General features: G+C 46.0%; 1 protein-coding gene across 2 annotated transcripts; it reads left to right on the forward strand.

Moving 5' to 3' along the window:
* Nucleotides 1–28,000, forward strand: LOC122387902 (protein ALP1-like). Of its 2 annotated transcripts, none has more exons than XR_006257710.1 (4): nucleotides 1–21; nucleotides 24,790–25,043; nucleotides 26,581–26,677; nucleotides 27,098–27,990. XR_006257710.1 is itself a non-coding variant. In XM_043378551.1 (4 exons), the coding sequence occupies exons 1-4, from the start codon at nucleotides 23,939–23,941 to the stop codon at nucleotides 27,566–27,568; spliced, it is 1,317 nt and encodes a 438-aa protein (XP_043234486.1). In that variant the 5' UTR covers nucleotides 23,677–23,938; the 3' UTR covers nucleotides 27,569–28,000. The 2 variants fall into 2 exon arrangements, 1 of the variants encoding a protein (XP_043234486.1); XM_043378551.1 differs by lacking the exon at nucleotides 1–21 and adding an exon at nucleotides 23,677–24,433 and having other exon boundaries at nucleotides 27,098–28,000.

The following is a 28,000-nucleotide window of genomic DNA, read 5'->3' on the forward strand; positions in this document are numbered from 1 at the left end:
GTACAAGGGCGCACCGTGTAGGTGAGTGAGCGATTTTGGCCTCGGAAATTAGTTCATGTTGGTGAGATTGTTTGCCAATTTTGTTTGCTTTGCTTTGTTGTGTCTGCGTATTCGTTTGGTTGGTGTTCTTTTGGTCATATGTTAAGGGTGCGTTAACTTCGGAGGTGGCTCCGCTCAGCGTTGGTGTCCGAGCACTACTACTCTGATTCTCAGCCAGTAGATGTCACCAGGGTAGAGCGCTTTTTTCCCACGTTAATGGCCTTCTCCCCCTCCTCATTTCACGGCCCTTACGATAACGACGTTTGGTTACTGCGCCGGCGCGGCGGGCGGCGCCGACTGAGGGAGATCATGGTGTGTAAACACCGCGCGGACGGAACACGTCTCTCGACGAGCCTTCCCGGCGCCGTCCTTAGCCTGGTGTAGGTACTTACTTACCCAGTTAGAACGAAACTGATTAATTGATATAGATATATGTTATCGAATATTGAGTCTGCCGCAGCTCTAGTCACAAGAATGCGTCTGATATTCTCACATGATTGACCTGACGGCATTGTTGTAGTGAAATGCAGTGCTAGATTCGCATTGCTACACAGTACACATACTACCAGTAAAACGCCTTATAGGGCGATAAACGGAGCGAACGAGAGGATCGGCCGTGCACGTGGGAAATTGTGAGGGGTACCTCAACTGACTAGTGCACGGCAGTCGGCACCCTACTAACCGCTCTCTAGCAATGTGCCATATTTGAGCGCAATCGACCCAGCCGTTCTCGAGATCTAGAAGCGGCACCCTGCACGTGCGCACGTGCAAAATGGGTCCCAAGTGACTTTTGCACGGCACCCTACTAACGGATCCCTAACCGCTAACCAAATCTGAGCGCAATCGGCCCAGCCGTTCTCGAGATCTGGAATCGACCCCTGCACGTGCGCACGTGCAGCAGCACCCCACATGAACAGTGGGACATGAAAATGCATTGCCTAGTGGGTGCCTACTGCCTACCTACATGCAAAGTTTCAGCGCAATCGGCCCAGTAACTACCGAGATATTGCAATTGTTACAAAAATGACTCCTCTTCGTTTTGCACGTGGCACGTGCATAGGGGGTCACCCACATGCATCGAAAGAAGTCAAATACTTGGTAGAAGCAATCAAGCTACCCTACAAAAATTACCGCAAGTAAATCGGCCCAGCGGTTGCTGAGTTTTTTTTTAGCCTTTCAAAAGCGTTACAGCCCGGGCCGGGTCGGGCCAGGCCGCTCTTTCTGAGATTTATCCGTTACTCTGAGGTGTTTGCGCGATAACTGTATGTTTTGATATGTATGATTAACGGATGCATTATTTTGGGTGTAGAAACTTGCATTTTTATTGGTATTATTTGTGAAGAACTGGGTAACTGCAGACTGCTGTTTGATTCATCTGTGATTGAATCGATTGGATTGAATCAAACAAAATTTGTTGAATCAAAAAGGTTTGATTCACTGTAAGGATTGTTTGATTCACAAGCCATGATTGAATCAAACGCATTGGGAATCAGGGTTAATTGAATCAAAAAGAAAAAAAAAATTAATGATTCATGAACTTCAAAAATTGAAGTGAACGAACATAGTTCATTATCAACAAATATTAACACTACTGCAATTACATGACAACAAAAAGAACACAACAAATACAATACTATCCATGATATTTTGTATATTTTATTTTTTAATTGAATAAAAAAAGAACCATTCAAAAAAAAAAAATTAGGCCGAATCAAACGTGAATCATTCCTTTTATTGCTTTTTGATTCTCTGAATCAAAGGGAATCGATTCACCAAATTTTTTGAAGGAATCAAACGGTGATTGAATCAGACAAAAATCAAATGAATCAATGATTGAATCGATCCAAAAAAGGTGAATCAAAAACCAGTCTGGGTAACTGCTTTTAATTGAACTGTAAAGTATGATGGTGATGCATGCGAGTTGTTCGAGCCCTTTGTAAGTTAGGATGTTACTCAATTCAACCCTACCCTACCCTACCATACCCTACCCTATACCCTATCCTAGCCTACCCTACCCCTCATAGGCGCGGGAGCCGGGGGGGGGCAGTGAGGGCAGCTTGCCCCCCAGCTCTGGGGCCGTGGGGGCGATGCCCCCACAGCTTTGAGACGGAATACCACACTTTTTTTTGCAAATGTTTTTTTTCTTTTTTGTTGAAAAAGCCAAGGGATGAAAAATAAGTGGCCTAAAATCGGTGAGAAAACTAGATTTCGGGGTACCCTAGGTTGATCTCTATTATGGTGTGCCCCCCCCCCAGTCTGAACGTAGTTCCCGCGCCCTTGCTACTCCTACCCTACCCTACCCCTACCCCTACCCTACCCTACCCTACCCTACCCCTACACTACCCTACCCTACCCTACCCTACCCTCCCCTTCCCTCCCCTTCCCTACCCTACCCTACCCTACCCTTACACTACCCTACCCTACCCCTACACTACCCTACCCTACCCTACCCTCCCCTTCCCTACCCTACCCTACCCTTACACTACCCTACCCTACCCCTACACTACCCTACCCTACCCTACCCTACCCTGCAAAGCACGACACATGCCGTTCCGTGAGCGGTCAAGGTATAGGGAGCCCAAGGGCAAAGACGTGAAGTAAAAAAAACAAAAACATACAGGATGAGGCGACTAGCCCTGCCACACATCTAACAAGCTGAAACTTTTTTTTGTCACTCATCCCATCATGGCAAAAAGGGTAAAAAAAGGGAGCGACCCACAACAGTGAATGAGACTTCGATGTAACATATCATCATTGGCTCAGATGTCGACCACGCATCAGCTAAGGTAATTTCAGCAATCGTGTCAAAACTGAAGCATTCGCTCAGCATCATGCCGATCTCATTTTGTGCTCCTTGTTCTGTGTCAGTTTCGTGTCATGTACGAATGCAATATGTCAATGATACCATGGATGCAATATTATGCCGGTTATACTGGTATGTTTTCATTGGCTTCGCCTCTGCACTGTCAGCAGAGCAGACGCCAAACTGGGGATTTATGTGTGATGCATCGCTGATATATAACTACTGATGCACTGTTTTATTACTTTCCGTGAGTATTACAATGCATAGTAGTACTGGTTGTTCCTTCTTGGTCTTGAACTTCACCATGTGGTTGCTATATACCGATACCACATTATTTGCCGACGTGTTGTGCATTGTGATCGCTATACAAATGCAGCTTCAGAGTAGGTAGGTACTATGCGATTTTAATATTACTGACGTATACATAGACAGACTGGCCACAATCAAATTCAAGCATGCCATCACAGTTCACATGCAATACCCATGTTTATTTAGGGGAGAAGGTAAAGTATAGGCGCCAAGGTTGGTAGTTGGTAACCTGTGTATCGATATACAGGGTGATTTTTTTTTAAACTGTTAACCCTCGCCCGTAAACGGCGATCTGCCACCTTCGCCCATGCAGGGGGGGGGGGGTGCGACCCCCCCCCCTTGGCGTTTGAAAACGGAGCGTCGTAGAGCTTAGCGGAAAAGACCAACGGATTGCTCTCGCCGAGATCTCGCGATTGGTGGTATATTTTTTGGTCCTAGGTCAACATTTGACCTACTTTTGACCGGTCAAAGGTCAAATTTTCGGAAAAATAGACTTTTTTCAACTTTCCGCGGCGATTGCGGCAAAACGGTGGGAGATATCGACTTGAAACCTTCACTATCGTGTTCCTTGATCAATTCTCTATCGTTTGGTATGTATTTCGTTTCCCTAGCTCTAAAAATGGCGCGTTGGGAGCGCCGGAAGTCGGCAAGGTCACAGTCGGCGGCAGAAATTCGAAAAATCAAAATTTAAATTTTTGAAATCTGATTGTATTTTTAGATTTGGAAGGTCCATTTGCTCCCTATAGAAGCTAATATTGCTGCATATTCCCATTGAGGTGACAAGAATTAGCAAAATAGTGGTTCGGGCGCTTTTCAAAAATAGTACCGGACGCTGTTCCTCTTGTGACGTCATAGCTCCGTGACCTGACCTGACCCGGTCAAGTTTCTTATACCATATGATAGCCAATACTTGCCCCAACATGCATGGGAAGTTTCATCACGATCCATCAACCGATGTCCGTACCACCGGCAGGAAACCTCGGGCGTTGGCACTCAGTTTGTGAAAATCCGGCCGGAGGCTGTTCCCTTTGTGACGTCATAACTCCGTGACCTGACATGACCCGGTCAATTTTTTTTTATCAAAAGATGCGCAAGGTTTGCCCCATAAGGTACCTACCCAAAATTTGGCGGCGCTGCGCGCCGCCGTTTTTGCACTATTTCCGAAAAACCTCAGGGGGGGGGGTTGCACCAACCCCCCCCCCTACATGGGCGAGGGTTAAAAAGTAAACGTCAATGGTGGTCCCTAAATCGAAAAATCTTGTGCAAAAAAGCAATGCACGTGATAGATAAATCTGGGACATTTTGTATGGTGTCATGATTTGTCCCTTTTAACCGAAGGCCTCGGCCCCAATGGAGCCTGAAAATGTCCCACCTATCGGGCACGCAGGTCCACCGCCGTTCAGTAAGGAACGACACAAAACGATGATTTTGAAGTATTGAGGCAGTTCGAAGCATACGATCATCAAGGAGATACCTCAGAAAGACGTTAAATAATGCAGGAACAAGCTTGTAGTCATAAATGACCTTCAACTGGTCCATCTGGCGTATGTGCAACCTCTGAAGAATCAGTCTTCAGGGAGAAACAAAAAACAGCGAATCAGACACCACCAGGGCCGCACGTAGCAAAATCCTCCACCTGCCTTTTCTAGACTTCTAGTTTTTGGACCCAGGTATGGCAGATATAACAAGAAAACATTGGAAATATCTGGCAGAGCTGAAAATGGGTGATAGGAGCCTTTTCAGTCCGCCTAATGAGCATGGGAGTCCATGGTACTGTTCAACACGTGCTCAGGCGGGCTGATTCGTGTCGGTGAGAGAGGGGGTAACTTCAAGCACAAGTAAAATACACGATGGACGTTCCTTCACATCGTGTCTGCATGAAATCAAAATGTCCCAGAATGCTCGTCATGCTGGTATATAATTTTACCATATATATTTGCATTTTAACGCCACTAAACCTCATTACTTTTTAACAAGTAAAAAAAATCACACTGTACTACTTATATAAAATCCACTAATCTTATTCAATCCACCCACCATCCGTATTTTCCTCCGACAACCCCGAGTTCGCTTCTGTTCCGGCAGAGTTTCACGGCCACCGGCACACGCGGGAACCCCAGACCGTAAATCACCGTGTGTTGACAGTCCCTCCCCGCCGGTCGGCGCGACTCGCGGGTTTTATTACATGGGGGAACGGCAGGGACCGAGGCGGAGACCCGTACGACATCTAGCGGCGCTCCCTTGAACCAACAAAACCGTCAAAAAGTGGATATGAATCGGGCTTAATTCCAGTCACAGTTCAGATATTTCTGAAAAGTAAACTTCATTTTCGTGTGAAGAAATGTTCTGTGCACATTTCTATGTAGCCGGTTTTTTGTTTTATGCCTCACACAAAAAATGAAAGATGAGCAAAGTTTTACTTTCATTTTTTGCAACATTGCAAAAAGAAAATGGAAAATCGGAGTACATAGAATTGTTGTCCACTTTGAGGAGATGCGGGTGCCATTCATTTTTTGCGCCTAGTTTGAATGATATTTAATGAATTTCGGCTCAAACTTTTCAGTTTTTCCACCTTTATCGTGCAATATCAACGTGAATATTGCACGGAATCAAACAACTTGTCCAAAGTAGGCTTTGTATACCCATGGAGCAGGTACATGCCAAATTTGAGGCTAATATCTCTATCGGTTTTCAAGATATTGCGGTTTTTCACCTCCCATTGACTTAACATTAACATCGCACCCTTAAGTTTCTTTGTTTCGATTTCAGAAACCGCTACGCTTTGTTCCGTTCTGTTTGCTGCTCTACGAGCAATATATGGTCAGCACAGGCGGAGAGCGCGTTTCACTACCGGTCGGCGCGAGATCCGGGGCCCTGAGGTCGTCGGCGGCTACACCAAATTTCTTCAAAAAATTCAAAATTAAAAAAAAAACTATCCATGGAATGCATTGTTAAATTCCACATCATCCTGAGCAAGAATTGATCAGAAAAATCAAACGGTTTTAATTTTACAGCAGTTTTACTAAACCACTACCGTACTGTCTCAAACTGTTTCAAATAGCCCCACTTTACGGTATTTTGGATTTCCACCTTTAACTCACAAACGGATAATTATGCCGCTTAGATATTGCGCGTGTGTGATAAGGGCCCTCATAGGGATGTCCTGTGTGTATTTGAGCGAAATCGCAGGGGTCGCCGGAAATCGGGTATTTTGGATGCACGCCTCTAACTCATAAACGGATTATTGGCCCAATCTTATAAAGGTTGTGCTACCAAATGCCGTACTATCATTCCACGCCACTCTATTTACGGCACCCTATTCACGCAATCTTATAAAGAGAATAGTATGGCAATTCTATTCACGCCATTTTGCCCCCGGTACAAATCAACGCCAGCAGGAAACACGCAACATGATTGGTCAATGCCTTGTCGCCGTCGCTATTGGAAATTATGCGTACTGTTTGCGAACAGCAAAAGTTATGTGTTTTAATTTTTATGGGGCATTTATTTCTTTTAGAGACACACATATGTGTAATGAATAAATTATTTATGGAAAACGTGATAGTAAACTATGGAAAACACCAACATGCTTGAAGAATTCTCCTGAAAAGTGGATTGCCGACCAAATAAATTTCAGCGTGGGCATTCTCGCGCTCAGAAAATCGAGTGAATAAAGTGTTTCTTCTACTTATCATTTGCATTTATTTGCTGTTAACAGGGGGATGTCACCAGGGTATATTGAATTAGGGGGTAGGACCAAGTTTAGTAGGCATGATCTCAGCAATTATCTTGTTTTATATGGCGGTTTTCAATATCACAATATTATTTTTGATATCATTAAGTTTGTATATCTCGGTTTTACGAAAAATAGTAGGGCAACAAAGATAAATTTCGCGAAAAAATAATTTTAGTTGGAAACATCCATTCTGGTATGCAAAATTCAGTATGAAGCCCAGTATGGTGACCGTCTACTGTGCTTCCAAGGCTGAGTACCTGATATCAACAGGAGTTGTTTACTATTTTGCCTTACGTTGCTAGGTGGTTGCTAGGGAGCCAAGGATACTCTCTTGCGCGATCATTTGCACTTATTTTTCCTCATTATATCGACATGTTGTTGTTTCTGAGACCTAACTCATGCTAAGAAAAAAGCAGTTTTCTTAAAATGTGTATTTAAGTGCCGTAGTATTAACACAGCTCTGCAATTCTGCTTAAATATCTCTAAAATCCTGACTTCCCGGAAAATTGTTGGTGGTGATGGGGATCGAGCCCGTCGATGAAAAGTAAGTCAATATTCAAAGGCTTCAAAACGTTATTTTTTGTTGTTCTGTGAAATAACAATGCAAAGACCGATGACAGTGCCAGTGTTGAGCTTTCCAATGAAGCATTGCAATTAGTAGTAAGGTTATTATTCCGTAAGATATCTTCCATCAAATATTAGAATTCCGCCATTGTCTTGCTGTAGAACAGGGTTACTTTCAGTCTCTTGGGAACACGATTTGCCGGTCTCAGATCGAAAAACACTTCAAAAAGCGGTAATAGACAATGAAATTTCCCACCTGATAGCATCTCGGGTTTTTATATATCCTGTCTAGAATTTTCGTAAATCAGACGTAAAAATGGCCAATTTCGTCAGATTCCGAATTTTTGCCATTGGGTCTAATGTAAAGCATGGCTACTTTCAGTCTCTTGGGAACACGATTTCCGTACCTCAGATTGAAAAACACTTCAAAAGTCGCAGATAGTAGACGATTTAATCTACAAGATAGCATCTCGCTTTTTTCTGTATCTGGTCATGTATCTTTACGAAACCCTCTCAAATATAGTCAATTTAGCATTAAAGTCTATGGATTTAGAAGAATTTTCATATCCGACTAGATTTGGGCTACCATGTCTGTCGACCGGGGGCCGGATGTCACTACTTTGCTTCGCCATAGGTTCAGTACTGATGTCGTCGGTTTCGCTCCCGGTGACGTCAGTGCTGTATACATCCGGGAACTTATTGCACTTGGTTCTCATTAGAGGTGGCCATATTGTTTTGTCTCGTGACGACACACTTGCGTCATCGGGATCGAAACTGGCTGTAAACAAATCGCTCAGTGTCGCTACCTACTAGGGGAAGCGGGGGTAACACCGCCCCCCTAAGCTTTTCGCCAAAATGAGAGAATATGTGTGAAGTCTCTTGGTAGTTATTGTTTTGGTTACAATATTTAAACATTTTCTCACGTGTTTTAGGTACTTATTTTGCATGCTCCTAAAAGGTTTTCATGTATCACGACTTTTAAAAATACCTTGCATAATTGCTGCCTACAAATTGTGTGGGTAACCCCGCCACCGGTGTTGATGTTAACCCAACCCATTCCTACGAAAGCTTTTAATTGTTCAGAGATCGTGTGCGATGAGTTTCCTGTCGGTAAGTGGTAATTTTCGCAAATAATCGGTAATGGACACCTAAATAGGTATAGGTTCATCAGCTGTTTGCCAGTTTTATACAGCTGGCAAGTGCTTGGTCGGGATGCATGAAAAATATAAAGTAAAAAATCAAATAAGCTGCTTATTCCCGACTTAGGAACATCTACGAACATAAATAAAGCGTGTCTTTGGAGTTTCATCACTTATCACGCTACAAACAGGAAACACCGCAACCTCAATTGGGGTAACACCGCCACGGGGTGGCGGTGTTCCCCAATAAGTGATCACAAGCAAAAATCGCCAGCGGTAAGAATGTACTACACGGTTCAAGCAAACTTATCTTACTGGACAAAGCCGATCAGTTATTTTTCGATGTAATCAAGTAAATCAAAATGAGTCTCTACTTAAAGACATTCAAAAGTGCTCCCAACTCATCGAATTTTTATAAGAGAATGTGCATTTTTCTTTAAATGCCCACATTGAGCTTCGATTACACTGAAACACCGGAACACAAATCAGAAGACGCTTACCTTCGTGCGGTCAATAGGAAATAACGGATTTTTACGCTTCACATTTCATACTTTCGCCGCTAGATGGGGTGGCGGTGTTTCCCACAGTGGCGGTGTTACCCCCGCTTCCCCTATATATGGCCTTGGCTGTTAAGGCATTGCAATAAATTTTTTAAAGAATTATTTAAATAATGATTTTATCATAGCTCGGCTACTGTTTCAGTAATTGAAGTAATACCGTTGACAATGAAGCTCCTACAATATGAGCATTAGGATACCTACACTAACTGGATCAATTCAAGATAGGGTAGGGTGGGGTAATTTGAACATGTGGGGTAATTTGAACATGTGGGGCAATTTGAACATAGTGTGAATAACAGAAAATTACGGAAAATCCATAAGTGGCATGACAATAAGACCAATGAGTGAAATTATCGTAACTAAAAGGGCTATCATATGAACGGGGTTTAAAGTTTCAGGGAATGAAGATGTTGACGCACAGTGTAAAAAATCAATTTCACAAGGAAAAACGCCTAACAACACGTCATTGCAACTTCATTGCAGCGCAAAATCTTGCATTGCTAGCGCCTAATACGCAACGGTTTTTGTTGTATAATGACCTAATCGGTGCCTTCAATCCAAGAAATTTGCTTTTGAACCCTGTTTTTTAAACTAGCAAAATAACTTTTAGCGTGGGGTAATTTGAACATACTGTGAGAATTTGAATGAAGACAGGGATAGCTCCGAAAAAAACAACGCTCCCAGTTTTTTTTTGCCAATATTTTCGACCCAAGGCAGAAGCAGATAAGTGATGCCAGTTTTAGAAAATTTACGTCTAATATCCGTCTAATGTCCGGCATTTTTTTGATTTTCCGTCCAAAAATGTTAAAGTCAACTATTTGTCCAAATATGTCCGAAAATTATGCAGCTATCAACACTCAAAACCGTCATTTATATTGCTTATCATGTAATTTTACCAGCCGAAAAGTGTTCATTATATTGAGAGCTTAAAGGGACTATCCCACCTTCTAAAATGTTGTTAAAACCAGTTAAATTGTGCCCGACTTTATAGATTGGATGACCAGGAACACCATTCTGGCATTTATTTTTCATTAAACATCTTAGGCTTCCCATATTCCAAACACAAACTTTCAAATATGTGACGTCACAGCCCAAAATAACCTCCTTCCGCAGGCCACATTACTGTCATAAAGCTGATTCTTTTTACTCTGTAGGCACCACAACAAAGTTCAGACCAAGTTTTCAGCGATTTTTCAACGAACAAACCCATTTAAATCAGAATGACTAAATGAGGTGACGTCACGCTAACGGTCGCTCCATGTTGAAGATAGGGCCTTGTACAAGGCCCATTTTCAAATGAAGGGAACGAATTTCTTCAACACCAAGAGGCCGCGGGGGTTGCAACCTAGATAGATAGTGGTTTCTGAACCTCGCCGCAAACTTGGCTATCTCAACTCAAACCCCATGTTAAAGGTGGGATAGTCCCTTTAACAAGCTTTCCATTCGCCAATTAATGCTATGCACGATTACTTTACAAAAAGCGCTGAAGTGTAGCAAGCCATCGTCCAATGTTGTCCAGTCTGCCACCTTTGTCCAACCAATTCCGAATTGGACATTGGACAAAATCAGAACTCCAAATGTCCAGGTTTCGATTGGCACCACTTTAACAGATGTAGTACGGTTGGGAGAGTTTTTATCGAACAAAAATGATAGACGTTCTCTTAATTGAAGAGGGGCGAATTCTGTCAACTGACCGGTGTGCAGCGTGCAGATATTGATACTCTGCAACTGTGACTTTTGCTGTTGTGTTGATTTTTCAAGTGAAGGTATGTTAAGAATTGTTCTGCCTATTTGTTTATGGGTCAAACAACATCGGTGCTGGCGAGACTATCGTTTTTATGACAGGTAAAGACAGTATGTTCAAATTACCCCACGGTGGGACAATTTGAACACACCGTGACTTGGTGGAGAAGTGAGGCTATGCTATTCAAGGTATGCTCGGCTCGTCCAAAAATGAGGCTTGCATGGTGAAAGCAAGTGACACTTGCGCTACTGAAGCAGTTTTTCTTCATCCAGGGTTGAACTGGAATTTGGTACAACGGAGAAGACGTAAAAATATGTTCAAATTACCCCACACTACCCTATAGCTTATTTTCGTTCTTGTCATAAGCTCTTGATATTTTCCTTCTTGAAGATAAAGCTACTAAAAGTCGAAGATTACATACTTGAACTGAATTAGTCTACATACATATCAAAGCTATATCAAGAAAAATACTCAGAAGTCAGATCGAGATGCAGGAAGAGAAACAACAGATTGATCCGTAACTGTGCCAGACAGAAAGTGAGGAGATACGAATAGTGAGTAGGCATTTACAATTTTTTGACAAACTAAGGTATGCCGTCATTAATTTAAATATCTAATCAGAAGCCATGAAGTGCCCGTTATTTGTGTCATACGTGAGACGTGAGAATAGGCTAAAGACCCATACCGATTCTAAATGCAGTGGCTGCCGAAAATCTAAGACGGTTACTGGTGCTTAAATCCTCTTTAAAAAAAACCTTCTTTTAATTGGAAAAATAAAGCCACATAACGATGAACACTCGTTTTTATGTGTTTTAGTGTGCATTTAGTTCCTGGAAATACATATTTTGAAATTGATCGTTGTCTGTATAATAAGCAACATTATAATAAATCATGAGCTATTATGTGGAGGATGTTTTAATCTTTAAAATATCATTATGTAAAGTTGCATACTTATATCATTAAAACATGAAGTTATCTCAAATCAATTGAACTGTCTGAGAAGCTCGTCAAAGTACGCCACAAATTCTGGCGTGAAATGGACGCCGCTGATGTGAAGATGTGGAAGCGACCCCTCGCGCGTGCGCACGTGCAAGCTGGACCCAAACTGACTTGTGCACGGCACCCTGCCAAACGGTCCCTAACGGTGTACCAATTTTGAGCACACTCTGCCCAGCCACTCTCGAGATGTGGAAGCGACCCCTGCACGTGCGCACGTGCAAGCTGGACCCAAACTGACTTGTGCACGGCACCCTGTCAAACGGTCCCTAACGACGTACCAAATTTGAGCGCAATCGGCCCAGCCGTTCTCGAGATCTGGAAGCGTGTGCTGTGCAGCACACGCTTCCAGATCAGGTTGCAGGTTGCAGGTTGTGCCTGCGCGTGTGCACGTGCAGCATCACCCAAACCGTGACACGTGGAAATGCATTATCATTTGCATGTCCACCGACATGTCAAGTTTCAGCTCAATCAACCCAGTCGTTGTAAAGTTATTGTTGATCGAACAAATTTGTCACCACTTAGTTGGCACGTGGCGCGTGCCGTGCCCCTCACCCATGACTTTGTGCTATGTTCAAGTGATTAAGCTTGGACGCGTCTATATTGTAGATGCAGTCTCGTTCCGTTCTGTCGTGTTATTTACGAGAAAGAAGTTGATAAACTCACGTTTTTCCCATAGACAAAGCATCGTGTCATTAGTTCGTGCCCTTACACGTACGGTGGTGCTAGTGTCGCTCAGCGGGAACGGCCTTCAGGCGCTGATTAAGCCAGTGTAGACTGTCTATACTTATTATAGGTCAATGGCTGAAACCGCAAACAGCTGATGATTGTCGGTGTTTTGGGATGTGCACAGCTGCTCACGGTTAAAATCATTCTCCGGCATCCTCAAAACCGGCGGCTACCAATACCGTAAAGAGCGTGCTGTGTTTACAATTTCACAGAGTTTTATAAGATTGCGTACTATATATCCAGCCTTAGAGTGCTGCCATATCCATTTCCTACATGCCGGGGTATGTCTTAAGCACAGCACGACTACGAGCCGGGCAGTAAAACTATGACCAAGAAACTGTTGGTGTCAAAATGTCATGTTATTTGATAGGCCGGGCAGGAAACAAAAGTTTAGGTACTGCCCGGGTTTACTGCCCAGGGCAATGACCTCTAAACTACAGTTTATCGCATTAGCCCAGAGGTATAATTGATAGGAAATGTATAATTGACATCATTATTGCATGATATTTGCCGCGTAAAATAAGAAAACCAACATTTTTTGGTAAAAAATATCTGCTCTGCTTATCAAGGGGTTTGAAATACTTTGTATTGGTTACAAAGCCGAAATTATGGCAAGATATGCTTCTATTAATCGAAATCCGTTATCGCTTGTTTCTTATCTTCATTTGATATGTCCACTGATACCTTGGGCGTAAGTTATTGCGTTATTATTTGACAGTTGTAGTCCTTTCCTCAAAACAAACATGTAAAATATGGAAAATATAATGTACCTATTTCACGAAAGTTTAGCCATAGGTCATCAACAAAGTACGATTACATAAATAAAGAAAAGATTCTTGCAAGAGCACTGGAAAATTCACGTTTAATCACTAGGAATATTATACCTTCTACCTTCTTCTTGTTCTTATGTCGTGGCAAATTATTCATGTATGATGTTCCTTGGATATCCAATTGTTGTGCCATTCTGAGTTGATATTTTCAGACGCGATTCTTTTTGAAGTGAGGTATTTTGATGCATTTTCTTCTATAAATTTCCTTTAAAGCTTTATCCACAGCAGTAGCGCAATCACCATGTTCGGAAATTATGGACAAAACAATTGTATAAAAGTGTCACCAAAACCTGTCGAAACTACTTAGCAGGTATGCGGCATGTAGGAAAAATCTTACTGACCTCAGCCGTACGAAATTATTTGGAAACTCGGTTTGCAAAATTTGACTCCGGCCCTCGTGCTTCGCACTCGGGCCTACGTCAATTTTGCAAACCTCGTTTCCAAATAACTTCGTCGGCCCGGTCAGTAATATATATTATTCCATTCCATTTCTTTTATAAGATCTGGGGTCAATCTTATGTCATGCCCAGGGCCCAATCTGGGGTCATGTCAAGGAAAGAGCCTACAAGAGTGAGCCCCGAGACATCCCCGAGCTGAAGGCTGCGGTCCGCGCGTGCGTGAGGGCGGTGACGCCCCAGGAGCGCCGCCGAGTTCTGGAAGCAGTGCGCCGTCGCGTCGGGCCGAACTCTGTTTGGCCAGAAGTGGTGGTCACTTGGAGCACCTGTTCTAGGTTCCGGGAAGGGGGTCAGATAGTGATCATTGGCGATAGATGTGAATTTCCGATGATGACTGATCAGTTGTAGCCTATGACGATGTCTGTGCGTCAATAAACACGAGAGCTATAGGAGAAATAAATGTGTCAGCATTTTCAGAAACACCCTGTGTATATACGTAGGCTCTGTATAATCTGGCTATATATAATCGGCCTAAAGTGTATTCGGTGTCCGTCAGTCTAATATCAGAGGCTAAATCTGGTCGACGGAAGCGCGATACCGCTATCTGGTCAGCAAATATGTACATATGTAACATATGCATTCAGTCCTATCTTTTGCGGGCGTGGATATTTTCGTTCTAATAAACTGTCTGCTACAAAAAGACCAGCGTGTGCTGGTCATTTTTGGTGGAAAATGTGAAGATACGATTACGAGATGTAGCATAAAATTTCACTGCGACTTAGCGGTTATGCTCGTTGATGGCTGATTTTGATAGCGTCATGAGTCATGACACACATGAATACGAGTATCTGCTTGGATAATTCAAATTGGTCAGCCGCTGAATTGGCCTCTTAGGCCTGACCATGGTGCGTCACACGTGTCCAAACAAAGCAAAGATGACAGTGTCTGATATGATTGATGATAGGCGATAGGAATGTTTGCCGGTAAACTTAGCAACCCAAACCAACCATCGTACTCTAAATTCTGGCATAGACAGCAATTGCGCGATCGGAGAAGGGCGGCGGGCTTTAAGCGTGGATAGAAACTGAACGCCCGTGTGTTACGAAGGTAAAACAGTCGCCGCCCACATCAGCGGCGGCTCCACTGGCGGTCGCAGCCACTGGCAAAAGGGGGGGGGGCAAAGTCACACTCGCGGGACATAACATTTATCCGTCACCGGAGGGGGGGGGGGGGTGATCGGCTAATCTTTTACGTCCACGAGGCGCCGAAAAAGTTGGCATTACTTATGCTTCATCCACCTCATTCTTGCGTGAAATCTTTAAGCTCAATTTAAGGCAAAATCACCAGTTCCATTTCCGGTCCCACGGTGTTTCCACCGGTCGGGCCACTGCACCACGGCGACGGATCGGTGTAGCATATACTGGAAGGTCGGGCACGCGGATTCATGACCTTACCACTATAAAACAATTCGGAAAAGTACAGATACCTCTTGCTTTGAACAAGCATGTGAAACCCAAAGAGCATTTTCAAACCATGACATTTACCCATATAGATGTGTAGCGGCGGGAGAAAATATAGGTACAGCGACCTCTGGAGACCCCCGGCCCCACAGGTTCCTGGTTTTCAAAATTGGCATCTGAGGGCCGCGCGCGACCCGTGCGGGGCTTCGCAACGGCTCTATTGGGGCTCGGCTCACTCAACCTGTCTTATAGTCCTACTGCTAAAAAGACTGGCCCTGAGCCCTAAGGACTTCATCAGTCTCTGCCAGCCCCACACACCGGCTCATGGGGTCCCGACGTCGAAATATGAGGGAATCTGCACGGGACCATCAGGACGTAATCTCGATCAGGACCAACGTAAGGCTGTGCAGGAGTCTGTGTGAGCCCTGTGATCTTCAGAAGCCCACCAATGTATGTTTTCACTTAGAGGCCAGTTTAGATGTGCTGCAGACTGCAAAGGCCAGTGGTTTGAGACCATCAGAAACCGAGTTGGGCTCTCAGAGGCTAATGTGGGTCCTTACTCATTACAGGCCAACATGGGGCCCTCAGATGTCAGCGTGGGACCCTAAGAGACCGGCATGAGCCGTCGTTGGACCCCAGAGGCCAGCAGAGGGCCCTCAAAGGCCAAGATGGGCCCTCCTCAGAGGCCAATGCTGGCCCTTAGAGGCCGGCATCGGGTCTTCAGCAGCCAGTGCAGGGCCCTCATTGGCACCTAAATGTTCGTCTTGGGACACCAGAGACAGGAACAAAGCCATTAGAGACCGGTGTGAGACCCTCAGACGCAAGTTGGGGCCCCTGAGGCCGGTTGGGGCCCTCATATCACACGCACGCACGCACGCACGCACGCACGCACGCACGCACGCACGCACGCACGCACGCACGCACGCACGCACGCACGCGCACACACACACACACACACACACACACACACACACACACACACACACACACACACACACACACAAAAACGTTTATTAAGGAAAAAAAGGTAAGTACATGAGAAATAAAGCATGATCAATGAAACATATGGCACAATGTAGCAACATAAAAGTGATAGCAGAGTGGTGCAAAAGCGCAATCGCTTAACCCACGAGCCGCTGGGGGGGGGGGCATAAAGTTGCCCCCCCTTTACGTTTTGTGGAATATCTCCGAAACCTGATGAGCTACGAACGTGAAACTTGGCATAGCTTCAAATGAATACCTAGGCAATGTTTTGAGAAAGTTTTGTGGTTGTAGCACCAAAGATGACGTCACAGTGACGTCATAAAGTTTTGTCGTTTTCCGATATGGACCGTTTCTGATGACGCTGAGCATGAAACTCAACTGTAAATGAACTAGACAGCACCTGCTGTCATCCTAAAACATCTAAGCACACTTCCATCTAGTTCCTGACCAATAATCGGCTCTTTATATTCGGTCCCATACATCTGATGTATCGTGAGGAAACTGAGAGTCGCAAATCTATAATTTGACTTATGACGTCACTGTGACGTCATTTCAAATGGGATCGACACCAAATTTGGACACAACCTCGGCTAGGTATTCAGAAAGACGTGTGCAAAGTTTCGCTTCTCTATCTCTTCGCGTTGCGACGATATCGTCGCGGAAGTAAAGGGGGGGGGGGCAACTATATGCCCCCCCCAGCGGCCGGCGGGTGGCGCGGAGGCCCAGCGGCCGCCGGGTTAACTCGAGGCACCACTCTGGAACAAAAATAAAACATGTGAAACAACCGCCGCCGCCGCTGACCAGTCGCTCATGAGCGGTAAATTTTGGTGTTCCGTCAGCCGCTCAGCTCTCGGGATTGCAAATTTTGAAAACTTTGAATGAATTAATTTGTTACTACGAAAATCTATTTGTTTTTGCCATATGCCAGATGTGGGACCTCAGAGGTCGATGTGGGCTCTTAGCGGTCAACGTGGGCGCTTGACCGCCACTGAAGTTCCATCAGAGGTCAGTGTAGGACGCTCAAAGACCGGTGTGGGAGCTATATTAATAGCTGGGCGTGGTTTTTTTTAGCCTCGTGACGATCGAACCAGGGCCAGGGCCCCATACACCTATGGGGGCCCATCGGTTGCTTGAGGGGGGGGGGGCAAATGATATGACGGCCCCTTTATGTGCCTTGGGGGGCATGGCCCTGATGCCCCCCCCCCCCCAGCGACCGCCAATGTGTACACATTACATACAGGCCTCTGAGATTACATACTAGCTCATGCAAACTCTATGCAGGCCCCGGAGGTCCCACGCTAATCATTAAGAAACCAAGCCGGCATACGGCGTCACCACCGGGCTTCTGAGGTGCACAGCACCAACCCATGAGGTCTTATGTGTCGTAGAGCCACGCTCATTTGGCAGGGCCCACCCGCCACTGGCGAAGAGGGTCTCATGCAAGCCATTGCTGGGCCTACGAGAGCCTCAAGTAAACCCACGCTGATATTCCATATAAGATCCGGCCATACTCGTGAACCGGTGCCAGCGACGCTGACCGCCGAATTGACAGAATGCGAAACTGAGCCCACCCATGAGTGAAATTTACGTCCTTTGATGGCGCAAGAGAGAAAATGAAACATACAAAAAGCTTTTCTAGGACTTTTGTTCGATCTGAAAGGTGGGGCCAAAAGATAGTATGGCCCCACCTTTCAGCACCAAAGGGGGGCCATGGCCCCGTGCCCCCCCCCCCTGGGACCGCCTATGGGCGGCTCCCGGCGCCGCACTGCGCGATTATCGGCAAAGGGAACTGGCCGCCAGTGGGGTTTACCTACAGGTCGCAGTTAGAGTTCAGGTTACTGCGCGACGTGTCCGCCCTCTGCCGGCGTCTTGCCAAAGGTCTGTGAACTTGATGTGAGGGTCATGTCGACAAAGGATAAGGTTAAGGCCACGACTGTCACCTGTTGTGTGCGTGAGTTTGGGTGTTTGAAGCCGCTTCTTGTTGCTGATTATGTGTTGAAAAAATGCGCGATTGGGGGTGGAGGGCAGGGCCAACACAATAAGCTCCGCCTGGCGGGGGCTCTGCTCTTGTGAATCCCTTCATTAAATAGGTTTGGACTAAATTTATAAAAGATAAAACATGTGGGAGATCAAGACAAATAGAAATATCGGCAGCTGGCGATTTTTCTGCAGTGAATAGGGGAGAGGAGGGTCAAATGTAACACGGGACAATTGTAACAGTGCTCATACCTCATAAACTTACCGAGAGAACGAGTTGATGGAAAGACCGAAAATGCGCATTCTATACTACCTTTCCCAACGGAGTTTGAAGCGAACTTGCCGGGTGTGCCGATGGCTGTGCACAGTAATATGCTTTTCAGAGCATTTTATAAATTTTTATACCGTTAGGTATATTTCATTAGCTCATTCCAGCAATTGAAAACGCATCGACTTCAGACTTTGTATAAGCGTTGGTAGGCTTGTTGTCCATAAATTGAAAGCATTGGATGCTGTTCATGCAGCATTTTTTTGGCGCCGGTCCAGTTTTGTCTTAAAATGTGACGGCGCGACGGGGACAATTGTAACATTCTTGCACATGGGTCAAATGTAGCAGGTTATAGGTCGAAGGCCAATGACGGTGATGTTAAGCGAGCTTTACGTGAGAAGGAATCTGCTCACCGACAAAAGAAAAAGTCACCCACAGCGGAGAATATCGCCATTTTTCTGACCGCAGGACCCGATTTAAGAACATTGTCGTGTCCAAGTACCGTCAGTACATGATACATCTTACATTTAATGGACGATTTTACATGCAACTCAAAACGCTTTTGGTCGCTTCTCAAATCCGTCAAATCAGCGGGCCGTAGTGTACCGGCTCTGAAGTGTGATGGACGTGTTGTAACTGATGATGTTGAACGTACGGAATGTTTTAGCCGATCATTTGCAACAAAGTTTTCAGATCCCTCCGTGCAAGCTCTTCCTGACTGTGTGTCGTACGGAATTGACAATTTTAATCACTTGACCGTGACGAATAATACGGTACTCGGTATTCTTCGTTCTGTAAATGTTCACAAGGCATGTGGACTGGACGGCCTAAGTGCGAGGATTTTGTCAGAATGTGCTGACGAACTGGCAGTGCCGCTGACAAAGCTATGCGTCCTGTCTCTTAGTCAAGGGAAATTTCCCACGATCTGGAAGAAGGCACATGTAGCGCCAGTTTATGAGAAAGGTGGCAGGAAAGACCCCGCTAATTACCGGCCCGTTCACTGCTGTCTATTTGCTCGAAGGTTCTGGAACGAGTCGTGTGTGATCAGTTAGTTGCGCACGTAGCTCCTGTGCTATCGCCGGCTCAGCACGGGTTTCTGGCCGGCCGTTCCTGTGAGACCAACCTGACCTGTCTCGTCAAGCAGTTGTGGGACGCTATCGCCGCGGGGCACCCGACAGATGTGATCTATACCGATTACTCCTCCGCCTTTACCAGCGTCAACCATTCCCTTCTCCTACACAAAGTCCACCACTCCTATCATCTGGCTGGGTCTGCCCTGCGGTAGTTTGAGTCGTACCTCTGTGAGAGAGAGCAGCGGGTTGTGCTCAATGGGAAGGCGTCCGACTGGGTCCGTGTTGTGACTTGTGTCCGGCGTGCCGGAAGGCAGCATATGCGGCCAGGTGTTGTTTGTTTTATTCTGCAAACGATGTGCGGCCCGCCAGGTATAGTGGTTGGTTGCCAACATCACAATAATCGATCTACATTGATGGATATGTTACAGGCAAAGTGAAAACTCGGGCATTTTGCAAAATGCCTAGGCAATTTGCAAAATGCCTGACCGGCTAGGCATTTTGCAAAATGCCCAGGCAATTTGCAAAATGCCTGACCGCCAGGCATTTTGCGAAATGCCTAGGCAGTTTGCAAACTGCCTGACCCACCAGGCATTTTGCGAACTGCCTAGGCAGTTTACAAAATGCCTGGCGGGTCAGGCATTTTGCAAAATGCCTGAGTTGTGATTGATTTATTTTACCGTTTTTGTTTACCACAGGCGTTGACCATGTCGCTCCCATGTGCCTGAGCCCCAAACACATTCAATATTTACGAATATACCCACGTCTTGCGCCACTTCCGTCGAGATGGAACTGGTGTAGATTGAGCCAACGTCTCCCTATAATTTTCGTATACGGAGTTGTAGCCGTTCGTGTGTAGGAATGCTGCGATGGGGCGCGGAGCATGGCACAGAGAAACATGGGCGCGGAAAAACGCGGCGACCAGCCGAATATTGACCCGACATTCTTCGTTTCCCGTGCTTATTTACATCACGGCAAGAGAGGGCCGCAGCGACACGGGGTTGCCAGCGATCGATAGAGCAGAGAAAAACGTATCCAATAAACATTTTTATTACATGGCTTCTGTGTTAATTTGGCATGAGATATTTTTTACTATTGCCCGGCATCAGGTTACTGACCTTTCAGTGTCAGGTTACTGACCTTTCTGAAGGTGAGAAGCGGTTGCCATGTCAACGGTCAATAGTAAGTTGCTCGCGCAGTGGTGTTTGAACAAAAATTCAAATGTCGTAATTTTATCGTCGTTTTCTCAGACTGTTCAGTTTGATTTCGTGATTGGCTAGTCAAGTCATCTAGAACTGGGCCGTCATTTGAACATGTCCGTTCAAATGCCCCGATTTAACCCGCGCACCGACGGGGGGGGGGGCGGATATCCGCCCCCCCGATGAGGTTTTTCGCGGATAGCGGGAAAACCGCGGCGCGTAGCGCCGCGAAATTTGGTATGACTATTTCCTCATCAATTTTACACATTGTGTGCAAGTTTGAACCTCCTAAATTTTAAGGTCAGGTCACCAGGTCACTTTGAATGACCCAACCTCAAGTCACTTTTTTGCAACTTTGTCACCGTGCCAGAGCTACAGTAGATGTCGGAGGCCTTTGAAAGTCGCAGGATGTTATTAGGTCATTAGTAGCTACAATTTGTATATCTCGGAATTTTGATGTCGGTGACCTAAGGTCAGGTCAATTTCGCGACCTCCCCATTATAAGTCAATGGGGGAAAAATCAACTCCCTGTTTTTACCACTAAAACGGGTCGGAATGGCCCCATATACCATACATGACTTCACATACGATCAACCTTCACTACCTTGAGGTCTGTTTTGCTGTTGGGCAGCTGTAAGGTCATGTGACGTCATCAAAGGTCACCAAAGGTTTTTTGCCAATAACTCCTTACAGGAACAAGATACAGCCGCGCGGATGGTCTCATTGTGTTCAGCTCGTCAAGACGCATCGAATGATATACATGATGACCTCGAGGTCACGTGACCTGAGGTCAACCTTTGACCTTGACCTTTCGAGGTCAACATATATATCATTCGATGCGGATTGACGAGAGGATCACGATGATGCCCTTAGTTTGTTCCTATCTTGACTAATTCGAAAGTTATTCGAGAAAAACTCTCTCCATATATAGCGCCGCCATTTTGACTTTTTTGACCCCTGTGACGTCATCTTTGACCTGACCTGAAAATGACCTAAGTAAAAATTGTAGACCTTGTCCGTGCGTATCCGATGCCGTTTACCGCTTGTCGCTATCTTGCTTCGTTCTCGAGATCTCAGGGGGGGGGGCGGTCATCCGCCCCCCCCCCCGTCGGTACTAAGTTGGCGCAGACCCCCGTCGGTGCGCGGGTTAATTTGTTGGAGCCGCATGAATTGGATGAGCTATTTTCATCGCGCAGGGCTCAGGGCACTAAAAAGGTGATTAAATCAGCAGAAGACGTCTTCATTGAGTTCTTACAAGTAAAAGGCATATCTGTTGAAAGCTGCATGCACAGCAACGATGTCCTGGACAACGCTGTGAAGGAGTTCTTCATTACTGTAAAACGCAAGGACGGCGAACGCTACAAATCGAAGAGTCTCCACACTCTCAAGTACGGCGTGAAACAGAAAACAGAAACAGAAAACAGAAAACAACTAAGTGTGTGCCGTAGACATGTGACGTGGCTATGATTGTATATCCAATACATTCAATTGTACCATGATATTTGTGTTTGGGTATTTTTTTATTACGGGATGAATGAGTAGGTACTAAGTAAAGATACCGAGAGTTGGCCATGTAATAAAACGAATACTGCATGGGGGAGCGGGCAATAGCAAAAATATTGCCCTCTGTAACGTCACTGTCGCCCTCGGGTGAAGACCTCCACAAGTGCTATTGCCCTCGGCTTCGCCTCGGGCAATAGCACTTGTTTCGGTCTTCACCCTCGGGCGACAGTGACGTCACATCGGGCAATATTTTTTGCTATTGCCCGCTCCCCCATGCAGTATTCGTATATTGTTAATCACGTGTGGTTTATATCTTGAGAAATCAGCCATTTTTGGTACATTTCAGGAAAAACTGCATTTAAAAAAACAATGGCAATGCATTGGAAATTGGAATGAGATGAGATACATTCCATAGACAACAAGAACATGTGGCTTTTCCGCTTTTCCAGAAAAGCAAGTTTTTGGTCATCCACGACCCACGTGCACACCTTTGTAATAAAAAGACGTTTAGAAATTACAAGTTTTACATGCAACGGGCATGTTCATCTTTACACAGTCACAATGCATTGATAAATGTAGACGTGTGGCTCGCCAACCAAGCTACCATAAATCGAAAGAACATTCTTTTCTGATCAATATCCACACAAAGTATTTCCAGCAGGGCTGCGGAATCGGAGTCGGAGTCGGATTTGGAGTTGGTCGGAGTCGACAGTTCTGCCCGGAGTCGGAGTCGGAGTCGGAGTCGCCAAAATCCTACCGACTCCGACTCCGGAGCCGGAGTTAACGCTGCCTGCATGGCTCAGCGTCATGCACTGCACCTGTTTAATTGACGATACTGCGCTCGAAATTAGATTTTGTCGAAAAAAGGTTATTTTGCTCTTTTGGACGAACGTTTACAGCGAAGGAAGCAGAAGACGGTGAATTCCTCAGAACCTGCTTTTTAATTCTGCATGTTATTTTTAATGCAAATTTGCAACGCAACCCGTTGGAAAGCACAAGAGATCGTTTCAGGCAAGATAAAAACATCTCCATTATGAACTTCAATATCATGATATGTATTTTAATAGAACCGTCCGGAGTCGGAGTTGGAGTCGGAGTCGGAGTCGTTTTTTGAAGCCGGAGTCGGAGTCGGAGTCGGAGTCACCCTAAAATCCATCGACTCCGCAGCCCTGATTTCCAGAGCCATCAAGGCTCTGAGAAACATAACCGTGTTTAACGCGTGTGTTTACCGATAAAACCGCGCCGGGCGCCCAGTAGGCGGCGCAGCGGCCGGGCCGCACGCGCTGCCTGGGGCTCAGTGACATTGAACTCGGCAGCGCTACCCGGAGAATAGCCTCGTTTCCATGACACTACGGACAGGATCGGATCGGCGAATCCGGATCGGCGAATCCGGATTAGCAGTGCCGTTTCCATGACCGATCCCGCCCGAAACGGGATTCGCAGTGGGATTGGCCGATCCGGATCGGCTTCTCTAATCCGGGATTAGCATACACAACTGGCGCGGCTGCGACATTTCCCTTCATGGTCTTTTCGCATAGGTCAACACACAAACGGGCTTCACTACTGTGTTGTGTTGCGGCGGTGGTGTAATTTTGTTTTTTTTTTTAAATTCCATTATTTCGACGAGTGAGTCATGGATCAGGAAGACACAGCGTTGGGAGTTGCCTTACTGCTGACTCTGCTAGCCTTGGCCAACTACAGGGTGCACCGTGCAAACGTTACCAGGCACATACAAGCTATGCATCGGCTTAGAGTGATAAGGCGACAACTTGTAAAAAATATTGACATGAAAAGGAAGATAATCAATGCAGCAGCAATGGCGCTCACATCATCCCAGTCTAAGCGTCGAAGGCAGCCGAGAATGTGGAAGAAGCCACGCCTTAGTTTGTGGTTTGAAACTGAAGTCATGGGATGGTGGGAAGAGGATCGATGGCTGACCAATTTTCGAATGAAGAAGGCTTCTTTCCAGAAGCTCTGTTATCTTCTTAAAGGCCACATGACACCTCAGATTAACTATGTGCGTGAGCCCATATCCCTTGAAGTACGTGTTGCAATGAGCTTGTACAACCTGGCCAGCTGCGGAGAATATAGGGTGACTGCCAACCAGTTTGGTCACCATAAAACCTCGGTATGTATGTAGGTATCTGTTGATTGCACTATATGGTGTGTTATGAAAAATAAACAGTTATCACAAAGAACTACCTGGGCAATATGCTAGTTATTTTATCATATTGGCATGTCCACTCATTTTTAGCTTCAGACACCTGTTGCTAATTCAAGGCTATTGATGACCTGCCATAGGTACTTGCTTGGTCATTTCAGTCATTTAACAGAAATTCGGATGCAGAATGCAAATAATGATTTGCTGAAATTTATCTTTCAGATAATATTATAAATAATATATTTTAACCCCTTTTCCATTAACATCCCTGGTGAACATGGTTCACACCAAGAACTGACCTTAGGTATGTCATCTGCATTCAGGTTCACAGACACCTGCGCAAGTTTTTCAAGGCTGTGACCTCCAGCATGGGTGACTACATCACCATGCCAGGTGCAGATGAAGCCAAAGAAATTGCTGCCCGGTGGCAGAACAAGTTTGCATTCCCACAGGTGTTTGGTGCCATTGACGGCACACATATACCAATTACAGCACCTATGGATGGTAGCAGAGACTTCATAAATAGAAAAGGATGGGCATCTGTCATCCTGCAGGCAGTTTGCGATGACAAATATTGGTGAGTTTTAACAAAAAGAAGACTGGCCCACCTATGTCCTATGGTGTCGTGCACAGCTCTAACTGGTCCACCCATGTTCTGTCGTGCGCATCTCTAATTGACCCACCCATGTTCTCTTGTGCGCAGCTCTAGCTGACCCACTCATGTTCTGTCTTGCGCAGCTCTAGCTGACCCACTCATGTTCTGTCGTGCGCAGCTCTAGCTGCCCTGACCCACTCATGTTCTGTCGTGCGCAGCTCTAACTGGCCCACCCATATTCTGTTGTGTGCAGCTCTAGCTGACCCACTCATGTTCTGTTGTGTGCAGCTCTAGCTGACCCACTCATGTTCTGTCGTGCGCAGCTCTAATTGACCCACCCATGTTCTGTCACGCACAGCTCTAGCTGACCCACTCATGTTCTGTTGTGCGCAGCTTTAATTGACCCACCCATGTTCTGTTGTGTGCAGCTCTAACTGGCCCACCCATATTCTGTTGTGTGCAGCTCTAGCTGACCCACTCATGTTCTGTTGTGCGCAGCTTTAATTGACCCACTCATGTTCTGTCTTGCGCAGCTCTAGCTGACCCACCCATGTTCTGTCGTGCGCAGCTCTAGCTGCCCTGACCCACTCATGTTCTGTCGTGCGCAGCTCTAACTGGCCCACCCATATTCTGTTGTGTGCAGCTCTAGCTGACCCACTCATGTTCTGTCGTGCGCAGCTCTAACTGACCCACTCATGTTCTGTCGTGTGCAGCTCTAACTGGCCCACCCATATTCTGTTGTGTGCAGCTCTAACTGGCCCACCCATATTCTGTTGTGTGCAGCTCTAACTGGCCCACCCATATTCTGTTGTGTGCAGCTCTAACTGGCCCACCCATGTTCTGTTGTGCGCAGCTCTAACTGACCCACCCATGTTCTGTCACGCACAGCTCTAGCTGACCCACTCATGTTCTGTTTTGCGCAGCTTTAATTGACCCACCCATGTTCTGTTGTGTGCAGCTCTAACTGGCCCACCCATATTCTGTTGTGTGCAGCTCTAACTGGCCCACCCATATTCTGTTGTGTGCAGCTCTAACTGGCCCACCCATGTTCTGTTGTGCGCAGCTCTAACTGACCCACCCATGTTCTGTCACGCACAGCTCTAGCTGACCCACTCATGTTCTGTTGTGCGCAGCTTTAATTGACCCACCCATGTTCTGTTGTGTGCAGCTCTAACTGGCCCACCCATATTCTGTTGTGTGCAGCTCTAACTGGCCCACCCATATTCTGTTGTGTGCAGCTCTAACTGGCCCACCCATGTTCTGTTGTGCGCAGCTCTAACTGACCCACCCATGTTGTCATGCACAGCTCTAGCTGACCCATTCATGTTCTGTTGTGCGCAGCTTTAATTGACCCACCCATGTTCTGTTGTGTGCAGCTTTAATTGACCCACCCATATTCTGTTGTGTGCAGCTCTAACTGCCCCACCTATCCTCTTTTGTGTTGTGTGCATTGCTGTGTTGTACATTGACGTGCTGCGCTCATTGCCGCTACACTAGGTAACTATATATTTCTTTTCAGTTTTCGGAGCATTAACTGCGGAGCACCTGGTAGCTGGCACGACGCTGCCGTGCTGCGCGACTCCACGCTCTTCAGGGACTGCGGCCGCATTCCAAAGGTGACTCTGCTGACAGTATTTGTTGTATTCTTTTACAATTATGGCCGGGTAATCTCAACGGATTTAGTAGTACTATTCTTCGCGCTAAATATCATTACCCCGCACCCGCGCCGGGCCCGGGGGGGGGGGTGAACCTCCAGCTTCAGAGTGTGCTATGCTATTGGCAAAGACGTTACAGGGCCCAGTGATCGCCCACCCTGCGCGTACTGGCACCAAACAAAGACGAACTTCGCCACATATTGCATTGGTATAGACTGAGTTACTATATTTGTTTGTGAAAACGCCGGTGCGAGCGATTGCTTAGCAAATAGGCGAGGAGAGGACTGAGTCTCACAAGGTAGCCTCGTCATCATCGTCATCATCCCAGCCCCCCTACCCTAAAAAAAGCAGGTCAAGTGATCTTGTTAAACTTTGTTTCAGGAACCCGTCTGCATCGAAGACACTTCAGTCAACCTGCTGATTGTCGGCGACCCCGCATATCCATTACTGCCGTGGCTTATGAAGGGCTACCCATACCATGGAATAGCAGCCGCCAACACGGCTGAGCGGGAGTCTTTCAATGTTTACATGAACTCTGGACGCATGCTGATCGAAGGCGCATTCGGCCGTTTGAAAGGTCGGTGGAGAAAGCTGCTTAAGCGCAACGAGCTCGATCTAGGCCAAATCAAATTATTGATTGCCACATGTTGTATCCTCCATAATTTCTGTGAATCTCAAGGAGAGCAGTTCTATGACACGTGGCTTCCGGATGCCGAGACTGCCCGGGCCTTTCCTCAGCCACCATTGCAACCGCACAGGGGAACAACGGATAGCACTGCATCTCAAATGCGAGACGCCATTTGCTCTTACTTGGCCAAGCATCATCCGCTGAGAACGCAAACGCATGCCTAGCCCGTCGTAGGAATGCCCATTATGTGACTGTCCATTTGCATGCGTGTGGCAATTCCTTGCGTTTGTTTGGCAGCATTGTTGAAATATATGTACCTACATGGGATAATTTTCTTTTACGAACTTTGCGCACCAGCGACGAAGACATCGTATAGGTCTACCGACATACTAGTCGCTTTCAAAAGTGAGGTATCTTGTTGAACGGCATATAAGATAGGGAGTTTGAGCAGGTTCTGTGTTGGTGTTCTGCGGCTCGGCGGCAGCTCAAGGACGAATGCCCCGCATCCCGAGCAGATCCTAGATAGGCCGCGAGGGCTGGGAGACATCAATTCTGTTCGATCGCGTTCCATCACTCATCAACGAAAAGACGTGTGACTGGTATAATAACGTGTTTTCCTCGTAATTGTGTACACACATACGCGTGCTAAGCATGTA

This window comes from Amphibalanus amphitrite, unplaced genomic scaffold (genome assembly GCF_019059575.1).
Source record: "Amphibalanus amphitrite isolate SeventyFive unplaced genomic scaffold, NRLGWU_Aamphi_draft 000302F_arrow, whole genome shotgun sequence".
In the NCBI taxonomy this organism is placed as follows: Eukaryota; Metazoa; Arthropoda; class Thecostraca; order Balanomorpha; family Balanidae; genus Amphibalanus; species Amphibalanus amphitrite.